General features: G+C 40.0%; 2 protein-coding genes across 5 annotated transcripts in view; both read right to left on the reverse strand.

The window, feature by feature from the left end:
* The window catches only part of NAT10 (N-acetyltransferase 10), a 30,076-nt gene extending 25,982 nt beyond the window's left edge, over positions 1-4,094 (reverse strand). The window contains exons 1-3 of the mRNA XM_056851623.1: positions 3,970-4,094; positions 1,737-1,828; positions 774-945 (exon numbers count right to left, since the gene is read on the reverse strand). Of these exons, the coding sequence (XP_056707601.1) occupies positions 774-945; positions 1,737-1,828; positions 3,970-4,077 (372 nt within the window). The 5' untranslated portion in view covers positions 4,078-4,094. The remainder of the gene's footprint in view (positions 1-773; positions 946-1,736; positions 1,829-3,969) is intronic.
* Positions 4,095-17,276: 13,182 nt separating this feature from the next.
* CAPRIN1 (cell cycle associated protein 1) overlaps positions 17,277-23,507 on the reverse strand; it is a 33,995-nt gene continuing 27,764 nt past the window's right edge. For 2 of the 4 annotated variants that reach the window (XM_056850989.1, XM_056850988.1), the window contains 7 exons: positions 22,863-22,973; positions 22,170-22,319; positions 21,828-21,981; positions 21,109-21,303; positions 20,130-20,230; positions 19,137-19,200; positions 17,277-17,680 (listed from right to left, as the gene is read on the reverse strand). In XM_056850989.1, coding sequence (XP_056706967.1) covers positions 17,616-17,680; positions 19,137-19,200; positions 20,130-20,230; positions 21,109-21,303; positions 21,828-21,981; positions 22,170-22,319; positions 22,863-22,973 — 840 coding nt within the window. In that variant the 3' untranslated portion in view covers positions 17,277-17,615. The remainder of the gene's footprint in view (positions 17,681-19,136; positions 19,201-20,129; positions 20,231-21,108; positions 21,304-21,827; positions 21,982-22,169; positions 22,320-22,862; positions 22,974-23,507) is intronic. The other 2 variants (XM_056850992.1, XM_056850991.1) reach the window with 2 other exon arrangements.

Raw genomic sequence — 23,507 nt, forward strand, 5'->3', positions numbered from 1 at the left:
AAGACTTACTGGCTCATGTGAGAGTGGAATGCCCCTCACTTCAGTCCAGTGAGATCTGCATCTGGTGGGTTTTATGGATGCTACCTTGCAACTGACCAGTGTGCCTCTCATGTCATTCTTATGAAAGTACAATTAAAGTTGCCATTCTTATGAAAGTACAATTAAAGTTGGCCAATCTAAATCCAACCAATCACATGTGATGATTTGCAATACAGTAGGTGGCAGAAATTTGAAATAATGTTTTATGGATTCTTTTAATAATGCTTAATACGTTTACTTGTGTTCCAGGCTGAATTTTTCACGCTGAACCATCATTGAAATGACTGCAAAGATGGCGCATATCTGCTACGCATTACTTAAGAGCCCATTTAACGCGACCTTTGGTGTTTGCCCCAAAGAATCCCCTGCAGGAACCATGCAAAATAGCAGCGGCACATTAACTATGCACATGCTAATGGCAATGCAAACAGGAACAAAGGAACAGGCGAGTGGGGGTGGAATTTCGTCTTTTGCATAGGGGCCATGAATAGGCATTTTAAAAGTCGCATTTAAAAAAAGAGCTTTGAGCAAGCATCAAAACTGACTATGCATAAATGGCCTAAGTAAAATACTTCAGTACAAAACGATAAGTAACGTTCAAGTTAAGTGCTTTTAAATTTACTTTTGAAAATATTTAAATAAAGACATTAGTTACTGGACACAGCTACAGCACTTCGGACAAGCCAAGCATAAGAACCACCAAAAGGACTCTGGCATTTACAACATCTTCCTACCTGAAGGACACACATGCCAAAAGTATTCCCAAGAATTTTGTGTGTTTCATTGTAGTAACAGTACCGAATGTTTGTAGCTGCTACAAACAACTCAAAGGGGTCATCTTGTTTCAGGTCTAAAGTCCCACTTTTAATCTTCTTTTGCAACTGTCTCATCCTTTTTTTACGATGGCTGGAGGGGGAAAAAAAGGGGAATTACAGTCAGATCTCAGAAGCTAAGCAGGGTCAACCCTGGTTAGTATTTGGATGGGAGACCACCAAGGAATACCAGGGTTGCTGTGCAGAGGAAAGCAATGGAAAACCACCTCTGTTAGTCTCTTGCCATGAAAACCCCAAAAAGGGGTCGTCGCAAGTCGGCTGCGACTTGACGGCACTTTACACACACACACACACAAGAAATCCTCACTGGGGAAAACAGTCGTTTAAAATTATGTTCTTAGATTAGGAGCAAAGCATATTGATCTAGTTCTAACTTTGATGGACAACTATTTTAACCCCACAACTACTAGGTGCTTGTGCCCTTTTAAAGATCCAGGGTCAGCCCATTTCTATCAGCTGAAACAAAGACAGGTCCTTAGGTGGAGGAGAACTCCAGGCACAGGTTTTTCAAGGGGGAAATGTCAGAGTCATTACAGAGAACAATAAACTAACTACTGACACTACTAAGGAGACTACATGAGAAGTCTAGAGAAATTAAGACAGGAAAGGGTATGTCTGGCCCACAGGTAGACAAAAAGGATGAACAGTGCAATTCTAAACAGAGTTACACCTTCTAAGTCCATGGGCTTCAAATCTGTATAACTCTGCTTAGGATGGAACTGGAAATCTCCAACATCTGTTCAGCTTCAGGGCAATAAAACTGCGCCCTACCCAAAACCCAATATTTATTTGTTAACAGTTAGGAAAATGTGCTTTACAAATCTTTGGCTCCGATTTAAAAAGAGAGAAGGCAACCATTTTTACCTGCTGAAGCCCAGCTCTTTCTTATAACACCATAATACTGAAGGCCTGGCTTTTACAGCTGCTTTAGACAACATATGATGAAGAATGACCACCTGTCAAATGACCAGAAAGAAATCGATTACCTTGTAAGGAAATAATGACAATGCATCCACACATCAGAAAAGCTGCAAGGAAAACCCCTACATTAGAACTTTACTTGTGTTTGGTCTATGTATTTATGGCCAGGAAGAGGCAGAACTACTGTTTATAATCATCTGTTGCACTTCAAGACAGAGGGCACTTTCACATATGCCAAATAATGCACTTTCAATCCACTTTCAATGCACTTTGCAGCTAGATTCTACTGTGTGAAATGGCAAAATCCACTTGCAAATGATCGTTAAAGTGCATTTAAAGTGCATTATACAGTATGTGTGAAAATGCCCTGAGTCTGGAAGGGGGGAGGATAATCCCATCCATGGCAGAGAACTTTGGACATAATTGAATTAAAAAAAAATCCTAAGTAACGTGAGAGACCAATCAACAATTCCATCTTTTGAAAGCTTGCTCAAACAATGAAAGCAATGCAAACAGCAAACTATCTAAGGCAAGGTATACTGTCAACAATACAGAACGTGGATTGCAAGGTAAAGACAATGCAGGAAAAGTAAGATGTGCATTGCATTAGACAACAATCCAATTTCATTATAACTGAGCTGTTCAATTCTACTTCAACTCTAATCTTTTTTTTAATGCCTTCTTGAACATTACTGTTTTGGACAATTTGCAGAATAATAGAAATGTGGGAGCCTTCCTGACTTCCTCAGGCAGACCATTGCACAATAAATAGACATACACCCTATTTACTTGAAAGGAAGATGACCTTCCCCCCCAAAAAAATAATCACGAAATATTATTAACTGAAACTTGTATGCAAATAGAAGATGACCTCCTCTTTTCTTTTCTTTTTTATAGCATATCTGGAAAAAAAACCTTGTCTTGCATTTCAGTAAATCCAGTATATGTGTGTGTGGGTATTGCATGACTCTGGAGATGGCACCAGCTGAATGGATAGAGCCATTGCCTCTCAAATATCTAGCAAGGAACTTTTCCCACAGCAATACTTTTAAACAATGGTAACTTTTCTAAGGGATACTTTAGAACTCATCCACAGAATTAAGCTTTTTAAAAGGATGGAACATTCAGCATCCATTGTCATCAATTACACCTTTACTTTGTTCATCCTTTAACAAAGCTCAGAGAGGACTTTCTGCACTGTCCCATCTAGCCATGGATGCTGCCCAAGTGAGTTTCCACAACACTACAACATCAAGTGGGCTAATAATTTACTGGACAATTATAGCTCTGCGCAATGCAATTATTTTTGCCACTAAAATTTCTCATAAAAAGGGACCACCAGGGTCATCTAATCCAACCCCCCTGCACAATGCAGGAAATTCACGACTACCTCCCTCCCCACATCCCCAGTGACCAGAAGATGGCCAGACACTTTGCCCTACAATCACATGGAGAAAATACATAGTGAACTAACAATACACTGACACATTTTTATTTTATTAGATTTCTATCCCATCTTTTCCCTGCCAAGGCAGGGCACAGGGCAGCTCACATCCAGCATAGATGCAATTGGTCAAAAAATCAATATCATATAATATAACAATCATTAAAACTATAGCATTATCTGATAATTAAACAATTAAAATCACAAAATCCAATAACATCAATGATGCTTCTATATCAGTAGTGGTTGGAACATTCAGGTGGGAGAATGGCAGGCATGTAAAATAGAGTAAAGGTGGAACAAGATGGAACAGGGAGGCCAGATTATGATGGAACCATCACTGTCCTCAACCATAGGCCTGGCAGAACATTTGTGTCTTACAGGCCCTGCGGAATTGAGCTAGGCACCACAGGGTCCTGGTCTCATTAGGCAGAGAGTTCCACCACAAACCAGTAGATCTCTTGGGTAATTGCTGCATGTACCACATAATGCACCATAGGAATGCACCATGGGGAGAAATTTCAGTGGATAATAACTGCCTCAACTATACAATGGCTTACAATGCAGGATCATAAGCTGAAAAGAAGGCTCCCGTGTTTGCCTATCCAGCCACCACCACTATAGATACAATAAATGAAACACAGGAGTTTTCTACCAGAACATCAACAGCACATATAGCCAAACATTACTTTTTAAATATTTTACTCCTAATGGCCATAAGCTAGTCTTCACCTGATCTTTGCCATGATCCCCGACTACAACAAAGAGCGTCCTGTGCCGTTCAGCTACTCCATTCTCAATCAAAACTCGAATGCGATTATCCACCTTCTTGCGCTGCATTGTCAGCTAAAAACCCTGTAAATATTTTAGAGATGACAACAATAACAGTATTACTGCTGTAAAGATTATTGTAGCAGTTGGTTTCCAACCTTTTTATTCTTAGTTCAGACATATCACTCTTTCCTATGTATTTGATTTGAAGTAAGAAACAGGAAAGCTATCTTCAAACAATGACATTTCAGCATGGCCTTTATGGACTCCAAACTCTTAATAATTCAAGAGGCCTACCTGATGGTGAACCTTCCCATATGGAAACATTGTGAATTGTACACCATGCTATTACACTATTTGGTAAAACCAGATTGGACAGAGAGAAACATATTTTCTTCCACAACACCTTGGCATATTTTAAGAATAAATAACCCTTGCCCTTATTTTGAAATTGTTCACAATCATACACACAACGACATACACAGGCATTATCCTATGCAAAGATCTCCCCCTTCTCCCATATTGTACCTTGGGGAACAATTTTGAGAATTAAGAAGTTTCTAGGTGTACTTCCAGAAACCCCACAACTGGCTGTACAATATTTTGTGCAAGCAGAAATGCAGCAAGTTTGACAGCAGAAACAGCTACTGTGGACTTTTTTGCTTTTTTTGTGCAAGAACTCTTGCATTAAAGCTGAATGAATTGTAATTGTAACTACAATATAATTACTAGCAACATACAACAAAATTTTGGATGTACACATTCTTGAAAACCTTTTTTAGACATGCAATCACCAGTGTTAAAAATTCTAGGTATCCAACCACCAGAAGCCAGGGGTTGTTTTCTTCTGCTGGGTATGACCAAGCTTAGCGCAGTTGCCAGTGTTAGCACCCAAGTTCTAATCCCCACTTGGCACGAAGCTCACCGATGCCCTTGGCCAGTCATTTTCTCTACCTTATCTCACAAAATAGTTATGAAGCTAACATGGGAAGAGAGAACATTACACTGCTAACATGAAAGGTGGGATAAAACTGTAACCGACAGATAAGCTCTACTGTTCTCAGCTTTAGTTCTGTGTTACTATGATGAGGTTTGCCCATTTTTACTCAATAAATCCACTGATTTTAATGGTTCTTATTCCCACACGCATAGGATTGCAGCATCCATGCTGATATGGTAAACAAGGGTTCGTGGGGGGAGAGAGACCTGAGATCGTTATTTCAAGAAAACAGTTTATTTGCAGCTGCTGACTCAGAGGCCCTAATGGGCAGAAATCTCTGAGCCCCGATCATACTGAGGAAGGGATATTTATCCAAATTCAAGATATGACAACCCATCAACATTCAGGGTAGCGCTGATAACACTCTAGGCATCGAGGCGGCAGTAGAGTAACAGTAGAATAACAGTTTCACCCAGTTCCTCCTATCATTGTTTATAGTTCACTCTGACTCTCCATGACTCTTAACCCACTTCCTTAGCACACAGACATACAGGGATATTCTGCCCAGCAACAAGCTATTCCCTTGCTGTCCTAATACATTTAGAGAAAGGAAAAGAGATTATTACAAATTGCTAAATCAGTGATCTTCCATAGTCAGGGGAAGTCTACCTGCTGTCACAATGCAATGACAGAGAAGGATCTAGTACGCTTATGTGAAAATGAACTCTACCGCTGTCGTTGAATTTAGTTTTGTAGCTTGCGAGTTTCACTGGGGATCTGGAAAGGTTATAATGAGTACCCAGCTTGCTGGGGGGGGGGGTAAAGGGAAGATGACTGGGGAAGGCACTGGCAAACCACCCTAACCCAACCCCTAAACAAAGTCTGCCTAGAAAATGCCGTGATGTGACGTCACCCCATGGGTCAAGAATGACCCGGTGCTTGCACAGGGGACCTTTACCTTTAGGACACGAACGGGACAAGGGAGAAAAGAGACACGCCTTGCCTTACTTGAAATGCCTACAAGCCCTCGAGGAGAAGCTGGACAGATTTCCGACGGGAAAGAAAGGAAAAGCACTGGACGAACAGAAAAAGGAAGCCGGCAGGAAAAGGCCTCCAACGTAGGTCACTCTCGAGGCTGGAAAGCTCTGCACATTTTCTGCACGGTCAGCCCCAAGGGGACACAGGAGCAGACTGCCCTGTAAACAAGTCTCGGATCCAACACGCCCCTGGGGTCCAAGAGCACGCTCAAACCCACCCCCACAAAGAGCTCTTTTCATACCTTTCCCTCTTTCTTCCTTTTAAACCCGGGCGGCAAGAGAAACGGCAGCGGCAACCCTGGATGCCGAAGGCCCGCTGCCCACGTGCAAAACCATGTGGGCTGCGGGACAGACAGCAAGGACCCAGGGGCAGCCCTGCGACATGCCAGAGAGAAGCCTGCAGGGGGTTGGCTGGGGAGAACTCCCTCCCCTTGACGGCAAAGACGGAGGCAGCCTCCAGTGGGGCCTTTTTTTTTTTGCCCTGCACCCTGCTTTCACCGATGAATCGCAGGAAGAGGAGGAGCTGAAGGCGCGGCTTGTTTTTCCCTGGCTGTCTTACAAAAGTTGCTATGGGGGGCTGGGTTATTTCCTCCCTGTGTGCCAAGGCCGTTTATTCATGGAAGGTTTTGCATTGGATTTGTCACTCTACAGATGCACATTTCCCCCCTCTGAATTCTCAAAACTCTGCACGGGGGCTTATTGTTGAGTTTTGAGAATATGGATGGGGGGAAAGTGCATCTAAAGAGTGGCAAATCCAATACAAAACCTTCATTCACATGTAAGTCGACGCAGCTGCATTCCGTTGGGACGTTCTGGGGGGCCCGTGTGTAGGATTGAAAGCCAATCACGTGCGCTTCTGCCCCCGAAGTTCAATTCGGTTTTATAGTACGATAGTGGCCCTTTATGCACGGGAGGTTTTGCCGCTACCTGGATGCGTATTTTCCCCATCCGAATTCTCAAAACTCTGCACGGGGGCTTATTGTTGAATCTCGAGAATTTGGATGGGGAAAACGTGCATCTAGAGAGCAGCAAATCCAAGGCAAGACTTCCCACGCATAAATCCCCAGTGACACTCGCAGGCTAACACAATCCCGCGTGAGCTTTCCTGAGTCAAGGCTCACTTCGCCGGATGCATAGATTGGAGCATCCATAGAAGATAGACTCAAAAGTTACAAGCCACGGAAAGGGGGAAGTGGGTATTTGTGTATTGATCTCTTTTCTGCGAATGTACGCTCTGCGCATCTAATAAAAGAGCTCTGGGATTGTCAGCCGCTCCTTTCGGTTTAATGCAGACTAACGTGACTACTAAAAATAAACACGCGAGTGTTTTTAAGAGCAATGATAAAACTAACATGACATTCTGAACCCTAAAAAAGTATTCCTTTTGAAGCAAGTCCATTTGAACTAAAGGGGGATTGTATGCTGGATTATCTAGTTCCGGTATAGCTATCTCACGGGCTCAAATCCCATAACAAAGAAAACCAAAGATTAAAAGTTAGATTCGTTTCCAGCAGCACTTCAAGAGACCAGGTGTAAGCTTCCGAGTCAAAGCTCCTTTCCTCGGATATGAGGAGAAACGGAGATCTCGGAGTCCTTTTAACCCAGTCGCAAGGTGGGAGGAGTGGGGTGGGATGCTTGTAAAGGATGCAAAGGCACATTGCATATTGTAATCAGCTTGATTAGAGCAAAGAACGTATCCCCTGAAACTCCTGTTGGTCTCTTAAGGGGGTTACCGCATTAGGTATTCCCAGCGATGTATCAAGAGTTTGGAAAGTGACGGGGTCTACTCCCACTTTCCCCATGTGCCCTGTGTAACGACCCCTCCCCTCTGCCTCCTGTTCCCTCGTCCCAAAGCAGCCCTTTGCCTTCCCTCATGGTCTTAGCAACTTGCGCATTGGGGCATTTGCACTTTGAGGGGGTTTGACCTCCTCCTTCCATTAAATCCAGGTAAGTGGCACTTACCACGATGCCTTCCCACCCACGCCCTATGCTAATCTATGTTAAGTGACTTGCATAAATACTACTACACAGTAGTCTAGACTACACTAAACTATAAAATAATATTTGCTGCAATGTTATTGTGTTACAAATGGACATTGTGATTTGTCTCTGATTTAGTATCCCTGGGTTAGTATTGCAGTCACCTCTGCCACAGTGCCACCTCACTTGCATGTAGGTCTATGTGTATGGATCTTGTGCTGTATAATTTAGAGTATATGTTACATCACTTAAACTCAGTTGACATTACTAACATTAGACCTACTGTAGTACTATTAATAGCAATGACAGGATTATTGGATATATTTATACATTGTATATGAACCCAGGTATAGGACTATGCATAGATTATTAGTGATTGAACCTGAGATTCAATCACAACATTGAACACTTCTACGGTAATCATGTAGTGGTTATTTAAGATTATAAATTTATGATGCAGTACTAATAACCAGGTATTGATAGTTTGTGAATATATGAATGGATAAGCTTTTTAATTGTGCAAGTTGAGAAAATTGTTGAATGTAGTATGGTAGACCTATACATAGATGAGGCTAGATCAGGGCCAGACACCCTAGCTATGCCAGTAAGCTAGATCTAGGTCTTGTCCAGCAGTTTTGTGAATCAGCACACAGTAGAGTTTGTATTAAGAATAGAGACTGTTCGACCAATTAAAGGAATGACACGTTCATTATGGAAGCAGAATGTTTAAATATTTAGGTCTTGTTGCAAGCACACTTATATAATATAACCCTACATCGGACTGGTGTGGGACTAAATACTAACTATTTAAGATATATATTTCTTAATAATAACCCTTTCAGCAGAAATGAAAAGTAATGTTTTGAGTGGAGTACAGAAGAGGAAGGGAGCTGCAGAGAAGGAGAAAATAGGAAAACTTCCAAAATTTACATTGTGGCTCAACACAGGTGCAATGACAGCCACTTATACCATTCCTTCAGATATAGCATCCACATCTACATCCATTCCTTCTACCAATCATCCAGTTTCAGCAGACATACCACCATTGCCTGTTACTGCTGCTGGTGACATTTTACAAGAGGAAATACCCAAATCTGTATTAGTAAAGGAGTTTGCAATCCAAAACACAGATCTGGGGCTATGGAACATTAATGATACTAACACAATAGATTACTGGATTCGTAGCAGGCCCTCATCATGTCAGAATCATGACTCCTTCAAACGTGAACTGCGGAATGGCGAGTGTGTAAAACGTGAATGGCTACTCTATTCACCATCCCAAGGTCGTTTGTACTGCTTTGTATGTCACCTATTGTCCAAGAAAGAATCTCCCTTTGCTACATCGGGGTTCAATGACTGGAAGCACAGCAATGTTATTGTAGAACATGAAAATGGAGAACATCGAAAGTGCATGATAGCATATCTGATAAGGCATAAAGAAACTGGAAGTGTAGTTTATTACTTGAGCAACATCACTCAGAGCAGGAATATTGGCATAAAGTGTTGACACGTGTGGTTTCTGTAATTCGCTTTCTTGCCTCCAGAGGTTTGCCATTTTATGGAGAAAATCAGATTATTGCGTCAGCAAAAAATGGCTACTATTTAGGTATACTAGAGCTGCTGAGTGATTTTGACCCTTTCTTGGAAGAACATCTCAAAATGTATGGAAATCCTGGAAAAGGGAATCTCATATTTATCTGCAAATATTTGTGAGGAATTTATTGAATTAATGGGACAACAGGTTCTTTGTACTATTCTTGAAGTAAGAGTCAAAGTATTATTCAATAAGTGTAGATTCCACTCCAGACATCTCACACACAGATCAACTGACATTTACTGTCTGATACATTAAAGGCTGTGAGCCTGTGGAACGTTTCTTGATGTTCATCCCCATCTTTTCTCATGGAGCAAAGGATCTAACAGACACTGTTGTGTATTTTCTTAATGAGAACAACATTCCACTATCAAACCGCCATGGTCAGTCATACGATAATGCCTCAAATATGTCTGGATGATATACTGGATTGCTAACACAGATTCATCAACTCAATGAGTTTGCCATCTATGTCCCCTGTGCTGGACACAGCCTGAACTTGGTGGAATAAAAGCAGCAGAGTGTTGTCTACAGATGGTAAAATTCTTTGACCTTGTTCAGCATCTGTATTCATTTTTTGCTGGTTCTACTCATCGCTGTAATGTATTGACATCTGTAGGAAAAGATTTTGTGGTCAAGCGTCTGGCACATGATGGTCAGCACATTTTGATGCTGTTCATGCTCTGTATGGGGTTTTTGAGAAAATAAAACATGCACTGGATTCTCTATCAGCTGACAATGAACAGCAAGTGAATACAAGGCGAGAGGCAAAAGGATTGAGCAAAAAAATGGAAAACCTGGAAACAATTTTTTCTCACATTTATTTGGAATGACATGCTAGAATGAACAAAACAAGCAAGGTCCTGCAATCAAAGGATGTGAACATCCTTGTTGCCACAAATCTTTTTGAGTCTATGAAAACCTATCTTCTGGAAACTAGACACAAATTTAGTGAATATGAATTAAAAGCCAGGAATATGTGTCCAGATACAGATTACAGTGATGGGAAAAAACGGGAACGAAAACGAAGTATGCGTCTTAGTAGATATGATGGATCAGAAGAGGTACTTCTCAGTAAAACCGAAAAGCTCAGGGTGGAAACTTTCCTCCCTATTCTGGACACTCTAATCTTTGAACTGACAAAACGTGCACAGGCTTATTCAGATTGGAAATCTGTTTTCTTTCTTCAGTGAATTGAAAACCATTGCTTCTGATGCACTCAAGAAAAAGTGTTAACATCTGGCTAATATGTATCACAAAGACCTGAATTATGATGACCTTCTAAATGAACGTGAGCATCTCAAGCACTACATGGCTCTTGATGAAAATTGTGAGACTCTCCCTGCACTGTACAGAAAAGTAATTTCGGACAATTTGAAATCTGTATTCCCGAATGTTGAAATTGCACTCAGAGTGTTCATGTGCATGATGGTGACCAACTGTACAGGAGAACGTTCTTTTTCAAGACTGCTTCGTAGCACAATGGGGCAGCATCGTTTGAACTGGCTTTCACTCATGTGCATGGAAAATGAAATCCTGATCTTCCGCTAGGGCAGCTGAGCGAAGCACTCGTCTCCCCGGGGGCTCCCAGAGGGGGAGGCCAAGAAACGTCTTAAATAGGGGTGTAAACGCGTCCCTCCCGATTCCTAAACGGTGGAACGGGTATCAGGAAATCTCCTGCAGCCGATGAAGAGCGGTTTGACTCCTGAGTTTTACGACTTCGGAGATTCAGTAGTAGTCCCGCCAGCTTGAGGGGTAATAAATCGCCACAGACATCTCTTTGGAATTTAGGCTTCGCTCTCCCCTATCTATTACCATCTAGCAACTATACAGAAGGAAGAATACCTACTCTCCTAAAATCTGAGTAAGTTTAAAAGAACTCCTTTGTTTTACCTGGATTTGGAAGTCCCAGGAGACTGCTAAATACATCAGTCGAATCCGTATCTCCCCACTCAATGTTTAAATGACTCTTTAAAAACAAGAAAAGATCTGATAACTTGGCAGGGATCTTATCAATTTGATCAGTGGGAAGACATAACAACTAAGATTTTTGAAAGACGCTTCAGTTGCCAATCAGGAACTACTAGGTATAAAGGGGAGGGAGGAGTGGAAACCCCCACCCCACCCCAAAGAGTAGTCTTTCTAACTAAACAAAAATTTCCTGCCACGTCCTTCCCGGAAACAATCTATCATCGCGAGAGAGTCAGAGAACTTGGAATCGGAAGTGTGGTATTAGTGTGTAACTGGCAAATATTTCCCAAGTTCCTGACCACAAAGAAGACGGAAGGTCTATGATCCTGATTCCTGCAGCACCTCCTTGTTATTTACTACACTGGAATTTGCCTGGATCTTATTAACTGAGTTTCAACAGAAATTTTCAGAAGTAGCAATCATGGAATATCTGATTACACAGATGGAACAACTCTCTGCTTTGATGAACACTTCATTTCAACTTTTAATCAAAAACTGGACACCATCTCAGACGATCTTAAAGACATAAAAACCCAAATTATCACAATGAGATCAGAGGAGACACTAGAGGGCCCTCTAGCTGACAAGAGAGATGAAGAACAGAAGAACCCTGCAAAGGAAACAAGGAATTACAATAAACAATCTGCAATAGCCCATTTGACAACAATGGATTTGAATAAAAGACTTTACCAACAATCTCCAAGGATGCTCTTCGACGATTACTGCTAATGTGGAAAAGAAAAATGCTGGAAATTCCAGACAAAGGGACTAATTTAAAAGAGTCTAGTGTCTTTTCTGGATAAGATCGAAAAGGAACTGGTTAAAAGGATTGGTTATAATGGAAATAGAACTATATATGATATTAATTTACTAGAAAAACAATATGTATTAAATGAGTGTTAGGGAGAAATGGAGGACTTACAAAATAATCTTTAATGGAAATAATCAAATGCTTTTTATTATACTAATCCATTTATTAGTGAGATTTATTTCTTTTCTTCTTCCTTTTATTCTTATTTCCTTTTTTCTTTCCTTTATATGATCTTACTTACTATTAATCTTTTTTTTCTTGAAAAATATAAATGTTAAAGAGATCAATAAATATTAACAATAGTACCAGGATTAGAATATTGTGCAAAAGAGATTACTAATTTATCACAAGATGAAGGGAGGTGTAGGGGAATAATAATAAATTATTAAAAAAAGAAAAGAAAATGACATCCTGAAGACCATTGACTTCAAGCCAATAATAAAGCAATTCTCTGAAAAGAAATGCCGCAAATGCTTGTTATAATAAGTTCGTAGTAATTTCATACTCTAATCTATGTGGTTTACTGAGTATTATTGTTTTTCAAGCCTTGTGTATTGTTCAAATGTTTATCATGTTGATTAGTTGCTGCTGTACAGCATGTTTTTAATGTTTTAACACCAGTTTTGTTGAAGTGCCAATAAAATAAATATATGTTTAATATTATCGACCATTTACTTTTTATTCCTGTGAGTGGTTGTAGTAGGGGCCCCAGCACGCTGGTTTGCCCTGGGGCCCATAATGCTGTTAAGACGGCCCTGATATTGCCAGATATTTTACAGTAATACATCTTTCAATTGAAGGCTGTTTAATAATTGCATCAGGCACCAGTGTGGTATTAGATTAGGATTTGGGAGACTCAGATTCCGATCACCACTCTGTCATGGAAGCTTGCTGGGTGATGTTGACTAGTCACACAACCTTCGTCTCACCTACTTCACACAGTTGTTTTGAGGACAACATGCAGACAGCAACGCAAGCTGATTTTGGGCCCCTACTGGGGAGAAATGTGGGGCATAAATGAATAAATAGTATTCATGATAATCACTGATGGGTTAAAAACTCCCTCTAAACCTGAACAGTTAATATATGTAAGAGATTAGTCTTACTTTTGGGTGTCTCCTAACATTGATTCTAGCATATAATTCTAGGTCCCGCTTCCAAATCAGGGTTTAATTTCTGTAGTTGTTAGCAGAATATATTTAGGTCCATTTTTTCATTTGTACTGGCAGAAACTTGTTTGGAAGGAACTACTGATGACATCCTATGTAGAAGTTATCACTGGTGATAACAGCCATATAGAAATAACACTTCCAATAATTTAAATTCCATTATTTAATAAGCATTCCAATTCCCAAGCTTTTGCCACACACGAACTACAAAATAAATTCCACCATTGGACTGGAGAAGTAAAAGGCAATAAAATGATTCACCAACCTGATCTGCAGTCTTTCAAGTCCAGAATACAGCAGAATAGGCACCAATTTGAATTTCTGCCAGGAATTTCCAAAATAATCACTAACCTCAGATGTGTAATTTCTAAAATTCACAATATTTGCATAGATACATATTACAACTTTAGCTTTGACCAACTCTAACACAACGTACAAGCCATCCATCAGTCACATTAATGCAATACTCACAAGTTTTACTTACTCAAGTTTTAATGTAGAGGAAGTATTACTTCTGTAAGCACCCTTTTTCTTTCAGATGCAATGTGCAGTTATAAAATGAAGTAAAATTCTTGGAAATGCCAAAGGTAATTTATACTCTTTAAATTTGTACAGTAGTTAAAAATAACTCTTTAATCCAGCAGCAAAGGTAACTTGGTAGATGGGAAAAGTGAATTAGATTACAATGGCAACACCAACATTAGAAAAATACCAAGATGTGTTTAAATTTTGTGAAGCTGTGGTAGAAACAAGAATGGCCTAACTCACTTGAGTGAATGAGGGACATTTTAACAAAAAGTATTCAACAGTCATACACTGCAGACAGGGACAGCAGGGTGCCTGAAAGATCATATTGACACTAATTATATTTTAACTAATTAAAGAACCCTAAATGTACATCCACAATGTCTTAAATCAGCCTTCCCCTAAATTGTTCTAGAACACTAGTGTAAAGTCTTTATTCCCTTCAATAAACTATGTATCTCTCATACACATTCTGCCCCTTTAAAAGCATTCAGATGTAAAACTAGCAAGAGGAACTCAAAAGGTGCATTTTAGCTTCATGTGTGAGGATGCTTGAAAAGGATGTACATGATCTGTAAATGGACTGTTATTAATGTAGTCAGGAATTGTAGAATGGATGATACAAACAATACATTTTTTGTTACACAATTCACAATTTCTCCATGAGTACCGTTACCAAAAAGACTGTTAGGAATGGCAGTAGATTAGCTAAATTAAAACAAGTTCTCTCACTGCTATATACACTATGCGTTTGGACACTATAACCTCAAATAAAGAAATAAGAAAAAAAGAATCCATAAACCTTTGAATACTGAAAGGATGAATCAAGCCTTGGGCGCCTTCTGAAGCAGGTGAATGCTGGTCTCAGCTGCAGACAGGATGCTAAAGTATTTGACTGAATCAGGCAAATAAATACAACCACAGTTCTTCACTGCCCAGAACTTGCTGGAACTGAGTCAGGACTATTTAGCTTTTCTCCAAGCTCTGAACGTTTGGACAAGCCTTTCCCAGTCACGATTGTCACTGCCTGATGAATGTAAGGCAAAGTAGGAACAGAACCCAAACAGAACCCCAAATGGGGATCAAACTCAGTCTTTTGGTCATGTTGAATCAATCTGAAGAAAACAATGACTAATTTTAAAGCAGAGCCCTAATAGTTTTAAAAATTCTCTTTGCTTGATTAAATTCAGATACAGAAGAGATGTTACACCACCATCCGGAAAAATCGTGAAGATAAACCAACTAGTTCCCATATGAACCTTGCCCAAAGTTGTCTGAAATGCTCTTTGACAACACAGCATTTTGGGCTCCACGGAGTTCTGCAGCCTGAGAATAGAAGTGCTCATGGTAGGACCTCATTGTGCTGCACGGCTCTTTACCCACCACATAGCTAGATTATGCAAATCAAGCATGAATGTTATTTGCATAATTTATACCTGTCACAGCTTCTCCAGGTCACAACTGGCGCTACCTCAGCATAAAATTATTTTGTAACTGAATATACAACCCTGATTTACATTTCCCTGGGTTGGATCCAGTCTCCCATGAATGGAAGAAGCTAGTGGAAGCAGACCTTCCCCATCTGACACTCTCCCAGGAGACCACACTATAAAGCCACTAAGGTATGGGAGACCCTTGAAGAAAACGGGCCTCAGGGATCTTGCATAAATGGGAGGACGTTTTGGCAGACTTCCCCTTTGCTGCAGCCTCCTTTGCCACATGACACAGTCTAAAAGGGCCCTTCAATCCACAGCATCGGCTTTACACGGGGCTACTAGGAGAAGGCACGAAAGACCCATTTTTTTGCCAATTCCTTCCATTCCCAAATTTGTATCCAACCCAACAGTTTTGGGCCTTTAAACCTGATGACTGACTTTCCAGTAAAGACTTCTACCATGTGTAACATTTATGGCACAACATACCCTCAAAGAAAACCTTTACATAATCACTGAGACAAACTGAAGATCTTTCATATTGTAGTGATATGTGGCCAGGAAAAGATGTTGTAACTTCCTAAGAAAAATGAACACATTGCTCAATAAACAAAGTAAGGAATTAGCAGTTCTTGTTTCCCAGTGTGTTTGTGGAACAGAAATTATTTTAACCCACATTGGGGGAGGGGGGGAATCGCCATCTCTTCAATCCAGCAAGGACATTGTGCATAAGTTGGCAGAAAGTTCTCTGGGCTAGATGGCTGCACCCAGCATCTTGCCACACATACATTTCTCAGTGCTGACCCAAACTGTATGCACAGCCCCACACAGATGGTTGGCAATCAGCACCAATGCCACATGGAACCAGGGGACTAAATCTCCTTGGTAGATATCATCAGTATCATCTGTGAGTTGGGGGCCATCTATTAACCACTTGAATGACCATAGGAATGAAATAACCTTTAAAGTTTTAGAGAAAATGCTGTGAAGTCTATGTCACTGTTAAGCTTGCATCAGCCACTGAAGATATGTTAAGGAATACATTTTTTTATAAACATGTTTTATTTATCTTGCTTAGATCTGTAACGGCTGAATGAAGTTTTCCCTTAAAAGGGAAAACCAATCCAAACACATACTGGAGCTTTTCAACAGAGAGCAATTTAAAAGGGCAGCAGCAGGGATTCGAGATTTCTTAAAACCTTCAGACTGCAGAAAAGAAAGAACATGTGACCAAAAGTGTTATGAATATCCATTAATTTTCATCAGTACCTGCATAAGTTATTTAGGTGATAATACAGCAAGATCAAGTATTAGCGACAGACAATGTGCAAGTCATAAGGAAAGATAAAGGATACCTATCCTTACAAGTGTCATTGCTATCCAAGAAATGTGTTCAGGAGAGAGCTCTAACACTTCACATTGTAAATAGAGGCAGCAATCCACATTACATCTTCTATTCCTTACAGAAAATTTTAAAGTGCCAATCAAAGCCTAATTTGCGGTTTGCAGAGTTATGTTAACAGTAACACGAACAATTAATGCATCCCTTTGCCACAGCAAGTTGGGCCTACTAGGAAAATGCTGCAAATAAGAGTGTGCATAAACTGTCCATCAGGTTATCTAGTTGTGGTAGAGGAATTATAAATGTTCAGTGCTTCGCTCTAGCAAAAAAGCTGAAATGTAGTTGCTGTCAACTCACACTTCGCTTCTTGGATCTTCCTTTCATGAAAGTTTAAATATACCAATTAGGGATTTATAGGTTGCTTTTTAAAAAATCCAAATTTGCTGCACTGCTGGAGTCCAATTGAGTCAGTTATTGGGCCATTTCTGCCTGTGAACTACTGAGATTTTCATTACCCTGAAACTGCTAATTTTGCTTTTAATCAGAGCAAGAGTAAAAATTCTGGAACTCATGTGCAAGGCTCAAGATGACGCTTAGGCTAGAACATGCAGAGTAAACTTTGTTTCTTTCCATATCCAGGTAATATTAAAGTTGACAACTGTAGTCCTGTCTTTATGGGCAACGAAAATAATCCCTTTACTATGAACTTCCTAAAAAGGAGAACAAAGAGATAACTCTTCTGGTAACATGTATGGTACACTGGCCAGTATGTTTTTGGCGTTTAAATGTAATCCTGTGAATTAGTTTAATTCACTTGCTGAGCATTCATTTGAGGCATCCCTCTGTTGGGTCTTGGGGGCCCTCCACGACCTAGAACATAAAAATAGCATTTTATTTTATTTTTATCAAATGGGATCATTTGGTATTCAGAATGGCTCTCTCGCCCAGTCTATCTGTCTCATGACAAGAGATAATACAAAGAGATCTGACAGCTGTTCGTTCATCCAGAGGAAGATAAGATTTTGTACATATGAAAGATAAGCACATTGCATACCAAATACTTGCCATTTTACTAATCGGGATAAGCCCTAGGCTATGGTTCCAAAAATTATTTAACCACATGTTGAAATGTAATTAGTAAAACACAGTTTTCTGCACAAGTTTAATAGGAATAGCTATATAGACCAACAGTAGCCACCCCCCAGCAACCAGTGAAATGTTGGTGTGCCAGCATACAAATGGGGGGAGGAGACAACGATTGTACTGGACCAGAAACACCAGGAGCAAGCTGAGCCCCTGTGGCTGGGTGGATTGAAGAGGCAGTGATGGGCATGAAGCCACTGCCCATCCCCTTCTCCCCACACTGCGAGCACTTCACAGTCCCAGTCCCAGAGAAGAACAAAAAGGCAATACTTTATCAGACTAACTTCCAGTAATGTTTCAGAATTCAGCTTCATGTTACTGTAAGTTATTAGAAATTCCTTTAATTTCCTGTGGCTGCCTGCACCTTTTTTCATAAGTAGCTACAACCAAATTTGCACTGTAAGGTCTGAGATTTAGCTGTCTACTGAACTTGTGAAAAGTTGTAAACAAGAGCTGAGCCGCTAGAGATATTAGGGCTCAAAAGTCAGTCATGCGATAGCACTGGACCTGCATTCAGAATTCCCCACCTTGCCTCGAATGAGTGAAGAGCACTGTCTCCTTTATCACCCCTCCAAACCTTACTTCTGTGCCTCTCTGACTCCTGTGAGCAGGTGCTACGCCCTGCCCAAGACTAGGTCAAGCCCACTGCTTTATTCAGAACTGAGAAGTATTGGCACATTTAAATATATATGCAGCAAACAGGATAAAGCAGAAAATATTTAAATTTCTAATATCCTTATATAAAAACGCAGCAAAACTTATGTATCATACACACACGTACAAAAACAGAACTCCACAAAGGCTACAAGTAACACAGCATCTTTATTAAAACTCAAGTAGCAATAGCAAGATACAAATGCAGCAATTATTGAGGCTGAAAGGGGGATAAGAGCCTGCCAAACCCTTTTTATGGTATTAAGTGCGCGCCTAACCTGGGTAAGCTTACATTTTTTTCAAGTCTTATTTGTGTGAGGAGTACAAAATAACCACGTAGCCTTAAATATAAAGCTCAGCAGGCAAATTTATTCCATACATAGCTCAAAAGTTAATTAGCAGCTTCCAACAAATGGCTTGGAAATTTAAAAGTATTTGAAATGAAATATAGGATATGTTCCCTTTATAGTCTGCAACCCTCTAGTATTTTCTCCAGGTGCATATCAGAAATTCATCATTTGAATATTACCTCGAGGGGCTCCCCGAGGACCACTCTGTCCAGAGCCACGCTTGAAATTCTGTTGATATCCATCCTGAAATGAAACAGAAGACCAAATACTTGTACACTTGTACACCGTACAGTCCCAGGCTGGAATCCAAAGGCCCACGTGTGGTGTTCCACAGCCCCTTCTTCCAACTGCATTCCCCCCAAAGTTAAGGAACATTCCTGATTAGGACTGCCAACAAGAGTGGAGAAAAATGTCCTGTTCCTTCAACTGAGGCTTAATGTGTCGAAATGGGCAGCCAAAGCTTTTCAAGGCATGGAGGTAAATAACATCACCTAACATCCCATTAAGGTTCTATCAAAGGGACAGGACATTTTTCTCCAGACAGCTGGCAGCCCTACTCCTGACTAGTATTTTTAAAACATGTGAGGTGATGCTGCAGGGTACATTTTATTTAACAGTAAGCACATGCACACCCGGGTGCACATACACAAGCACTTTTCAGTCATCCATGGGGCTCCTTCAGATCCCAGCCAGTGATCAGATGTAATCGCATCTAATAAAGCACACTAGAAAATATAAAATATTAAGGGCCTGGCCTATTTTCACCTTATGATAAACTGGTGCTTATCAAGAACAAAGATCACAGAGAATGACCTACGGTCCAAGAAGACCCTGGTTTAAATACTGCCTTGGCCATAAATTCACTAAGCAACCTTAAATAAAACATTCTCTAGACTTCACTCCCTGCCCCCCCTTAGGAATAACAGTACTTGTCTACCCTAGTAGGCTGTTAAGGATTATAATACAATAATCTGCATGAAGAGCTTTGACTACTGAAAGTGCTAAACAAACAACTATTTTTATTAGTACTGCACACAGGATATTTATTCCTTATCAAGTTAAATTTATGCATAAGAAATTCATCAACTGTTAAAAAAAAAAAATCCAGACTGAACAGCCTCATAAAAACTTCTGTTCCAGTAGAAAAACATTTCTCAGTTCAATCTACTTACCCGCTGGTAGTTGGAATAGTCTCGAGGAGCATTAAATTGTGCCTGTGTGTAACCACTATTTGGAGTGTTGGAAAATGAAGGGCGGTAGCCATCGTACCCTCCTAGAAATCAGGATGAAAAGACTTTACTGAAAAGTATTGCACACTTTATGAAAGACAGGCGAATAATACATTCAGCAGACTAGCAAAACTCTACAGAGGAATAAAGCAATCTACGCTTCATCTCACAGATTAGGGGAAAATGGCAGCACTTGGGAGGCTCATTGGCCAGTGAGCTTTTTTTATATACATGGCAACCATAGCAACATTTCTCACATATGGAATACATTAAGCCTTCATGATGCAGTACAGTCTTTCTGGGTTTGTGCCACACAATCCTTTTTTATACAAAATCAGTGAGTAAGTGTTTAAACTGGACCTGGGCGCCATTCAATGTCTTCAATACTGTTCAAGATTTTCACGCTGCATATTATTTACATTTAACAAAGCCATTATTTCTATTTATTTATTTATCTGTCAAATTTGTAGCCCGCTCTCCCCAGCAAGACGGCTCAGGGAGGGTTTTAAAGTAATTTAAGAATGGGAGGCACCAATAACAAGAATCCCATCAAATGTCATAGTCTGAATAAAAGAAAGACTTGCTTTTGTAAACCAAGGAAGCAACAAACCCTGAAAAAAGATGCAGCTATTTAGCAGGTTACAAACCGGGGAAAGTCAGTTTCACATTACATTACTTTAATCTCTCTACTGAAACAACTTTGTTAGTTCCTTCACATCCTTTACTGTCATCTCCCTTTCCCCCCTGCTTTATGCATTGAAAACCATAGCAGAGCAAATGCAGGACAAGTTTAGACCACTCTGCAATTTAAGATTTTTTTTAAAAAAAGTTAAAGCATGCCAACATATTGCTTAAGCTTCTGGACATTTTGCATTTCTGAAACACATTCAGAATTAGTCTCAAAAGGTTTTTAAGTTTTTACCTCTAAACCCATTGGCTGGTCCCCTGTATCCATTCATTAAGCCTCGAGTGCCGCGTGATCCACCACGAGACACTCCCCGGCTGTTATAATAAGGCTGACTGTTACGTGGGAACCCAGTATTCTGTTGCGGAGGCTGCTGGTGGTTACCTGCCACTTGATGGGACTGGTCCGGGGAACCATGGTAGGTGCCAACCACTAAAATGAAAGAACCGACAAAGTACAAGGTTGGTATTTGTAACTGCTGTTTTCAAAGATTCAAAGAATATCAAGCTAACTCACCAATATACTCTGCTTAAGAGCCACCAAGTAGGACAGTAAATGTTTACCTATCTAAAGAAAGATTGTTTACATAATTAAATCCAACATGGCAGTCTGAATTACCTAACACGGTAGAATTTCATCCAAACTACACAGGGCTTAGCTTCAACATAACACTGACATATTTAACAGTGTTACTTAAATTACTTTTCCTTTACCAACAGAGGGGTAAATTATTTTATTTGATGTGGTCCACACCAACATCAACTGATTAATTGGCTTCTATAACACTTGCCTATTTATACATCCCTTAAAAACTGTAAAATTGTTTCTTCTCACCCTGTATCTACTGAATTTTATTCAAAATGAAGTTCTTAGCCATCACTTTTTTATCTGATCTACATCTCTTGAAAAATTGTTTTTGGAACTAAACATTTAGGCTTCATATTTCACAGGTGTACCTGTCTGGAGCTGCTGTTCTTGCTGAAGTTCTGATTGCTCTACTTGATGAGGCTGACTGGAGAAAGACTGGCTGTAACTGGTCTGGTACTGATTTTGTTGCTTTAAGGTTTCTGGCTCATTGACAGGAGGAACAGGTGCATTCATGTTAAATACCTACATGAGAAATAAATAGGACCCTGTGATACATTCACAGTACATTCCTTCTTACTAAACTCTCTTGTGGAACTCATGAAAGGTTAGGAGCCTTGTAAACTACCTCATGGCACAATTAACCATTGCTTTTCCAGGATGCTGACTTCCAAACATCGAAAGTAAAAGCTCTACATTAGTTTTGTACTTACTGTCTGCATGGACTGGAATGGAGCTGCGTTGACATTGATTCCGCTGCTATGCAAAGGTTTGCTAGTGGCAGCCTGGAATACCTGAGGCTGGGTTGCAGCTGGAAGCGGCGATGTTGTTGGTGTCTGGTCTGCATTTAAAGTTATTGAAGCCTGGTAAATAAAATTGAAACTGATGTTAGCAAACCTTGAAACGATATCAAGAGATGCTATGTTAGGAAATAGAGGCAATTGCTCAGCAAGGGTTCCTAAGGCAAAGATTGACTCTGTGGCTTGAAATTCCCTGGCATTTATTGTCCTGAAGAAATTACTAGAAGCTTCTTTCCCCTTACTTTTGAAGCTCAAATTAATGTGGGGAAAATAAGATATTGAAGAGGGCACACTATCTAAAAGTGTTCTTCCTGTCAAGTAAATTTCTATTTTATCTCCTCATCCTCTGATTAGCTGTGTGCAAATGTAAATGTGCATTTCTGAAGCAAATGCTTCTAATAAAAGGAGTGTGTAATATCAGGAGACACAAACAGTAATAAATATACATATAATCCAGAAACATGACTGAGCAAATGATACCTGAAGTCAAAATTAAAAGCCTGATGTCCTAGTTTTCCATTAGAGGGCCACACATTACCTTCACCTATAATTGTGGAAATGCAATATGTGCACCCTTGCCATACAAACTGAAATCTCATAACTTGCCTGAATCTGGTCAATTGATTCTTTCTGAGGCCGCTGCTCTGTTGAATGAGAAGGCTGATACATGGGCTGGGATGCTGTATATCCCTCACTTGTGGAAGAAACCAAAGGGACCTGTCAAAGTTTTAAGATTTAGCAGAAACTCCTGCCAGGACCTCTGGGTAAATCCTCTATACGAATTTCACGAGGTTTTGTGAACATTTATGCTAGCAACATTCTTCAGCATTAATTTAGTCATGGTTAGAAACACTGAGTGAGATTGAGAACTAAAAGTAATCTTTTCTCCACATACATAACCACAAAAGTCTTATTTCATCAGTTTTATCAAATCCAGATTTTTTGTTTGAACTGAATCCTCTTGCTGTAGCAGTATTTGCTTGCCTTCCCACAATCAGACTTTTGATAACAAATGAATTTCATCTTCTTGCCTTGTCCCCATGTGCCTTTTCTGCTGTTTGCTTTTATACTACTGTTTTTACTGGTTGCTGTTTTAAATTACAAATTATTTTTGTGGCTATTTTAGTTTGTTTATCCTGCACTATTTTATTGGGTTTTTTCCCCAGTTGTATTTTATGGGCTTTATGTCGTAGATGCTTTGTGCGAATGCGAAATGACCTCCCACTTTTTTTGATGACACACCAGAAAAAA

Source organism: Euleptes europaea, chromosome 6, assembly GCF_029931775.1.
Source record: "Euleptes europaea isolate rEulEur1 chromosome 6, rEulEur1.hap1, whole genome shotgun sequence".
Lineage (NCBI taxonomy): Eukaryota > Metazoa > Chordata > Lepidosauria > Squamata > Sphaerodactylidae > Euleptes > Euleptes europaea.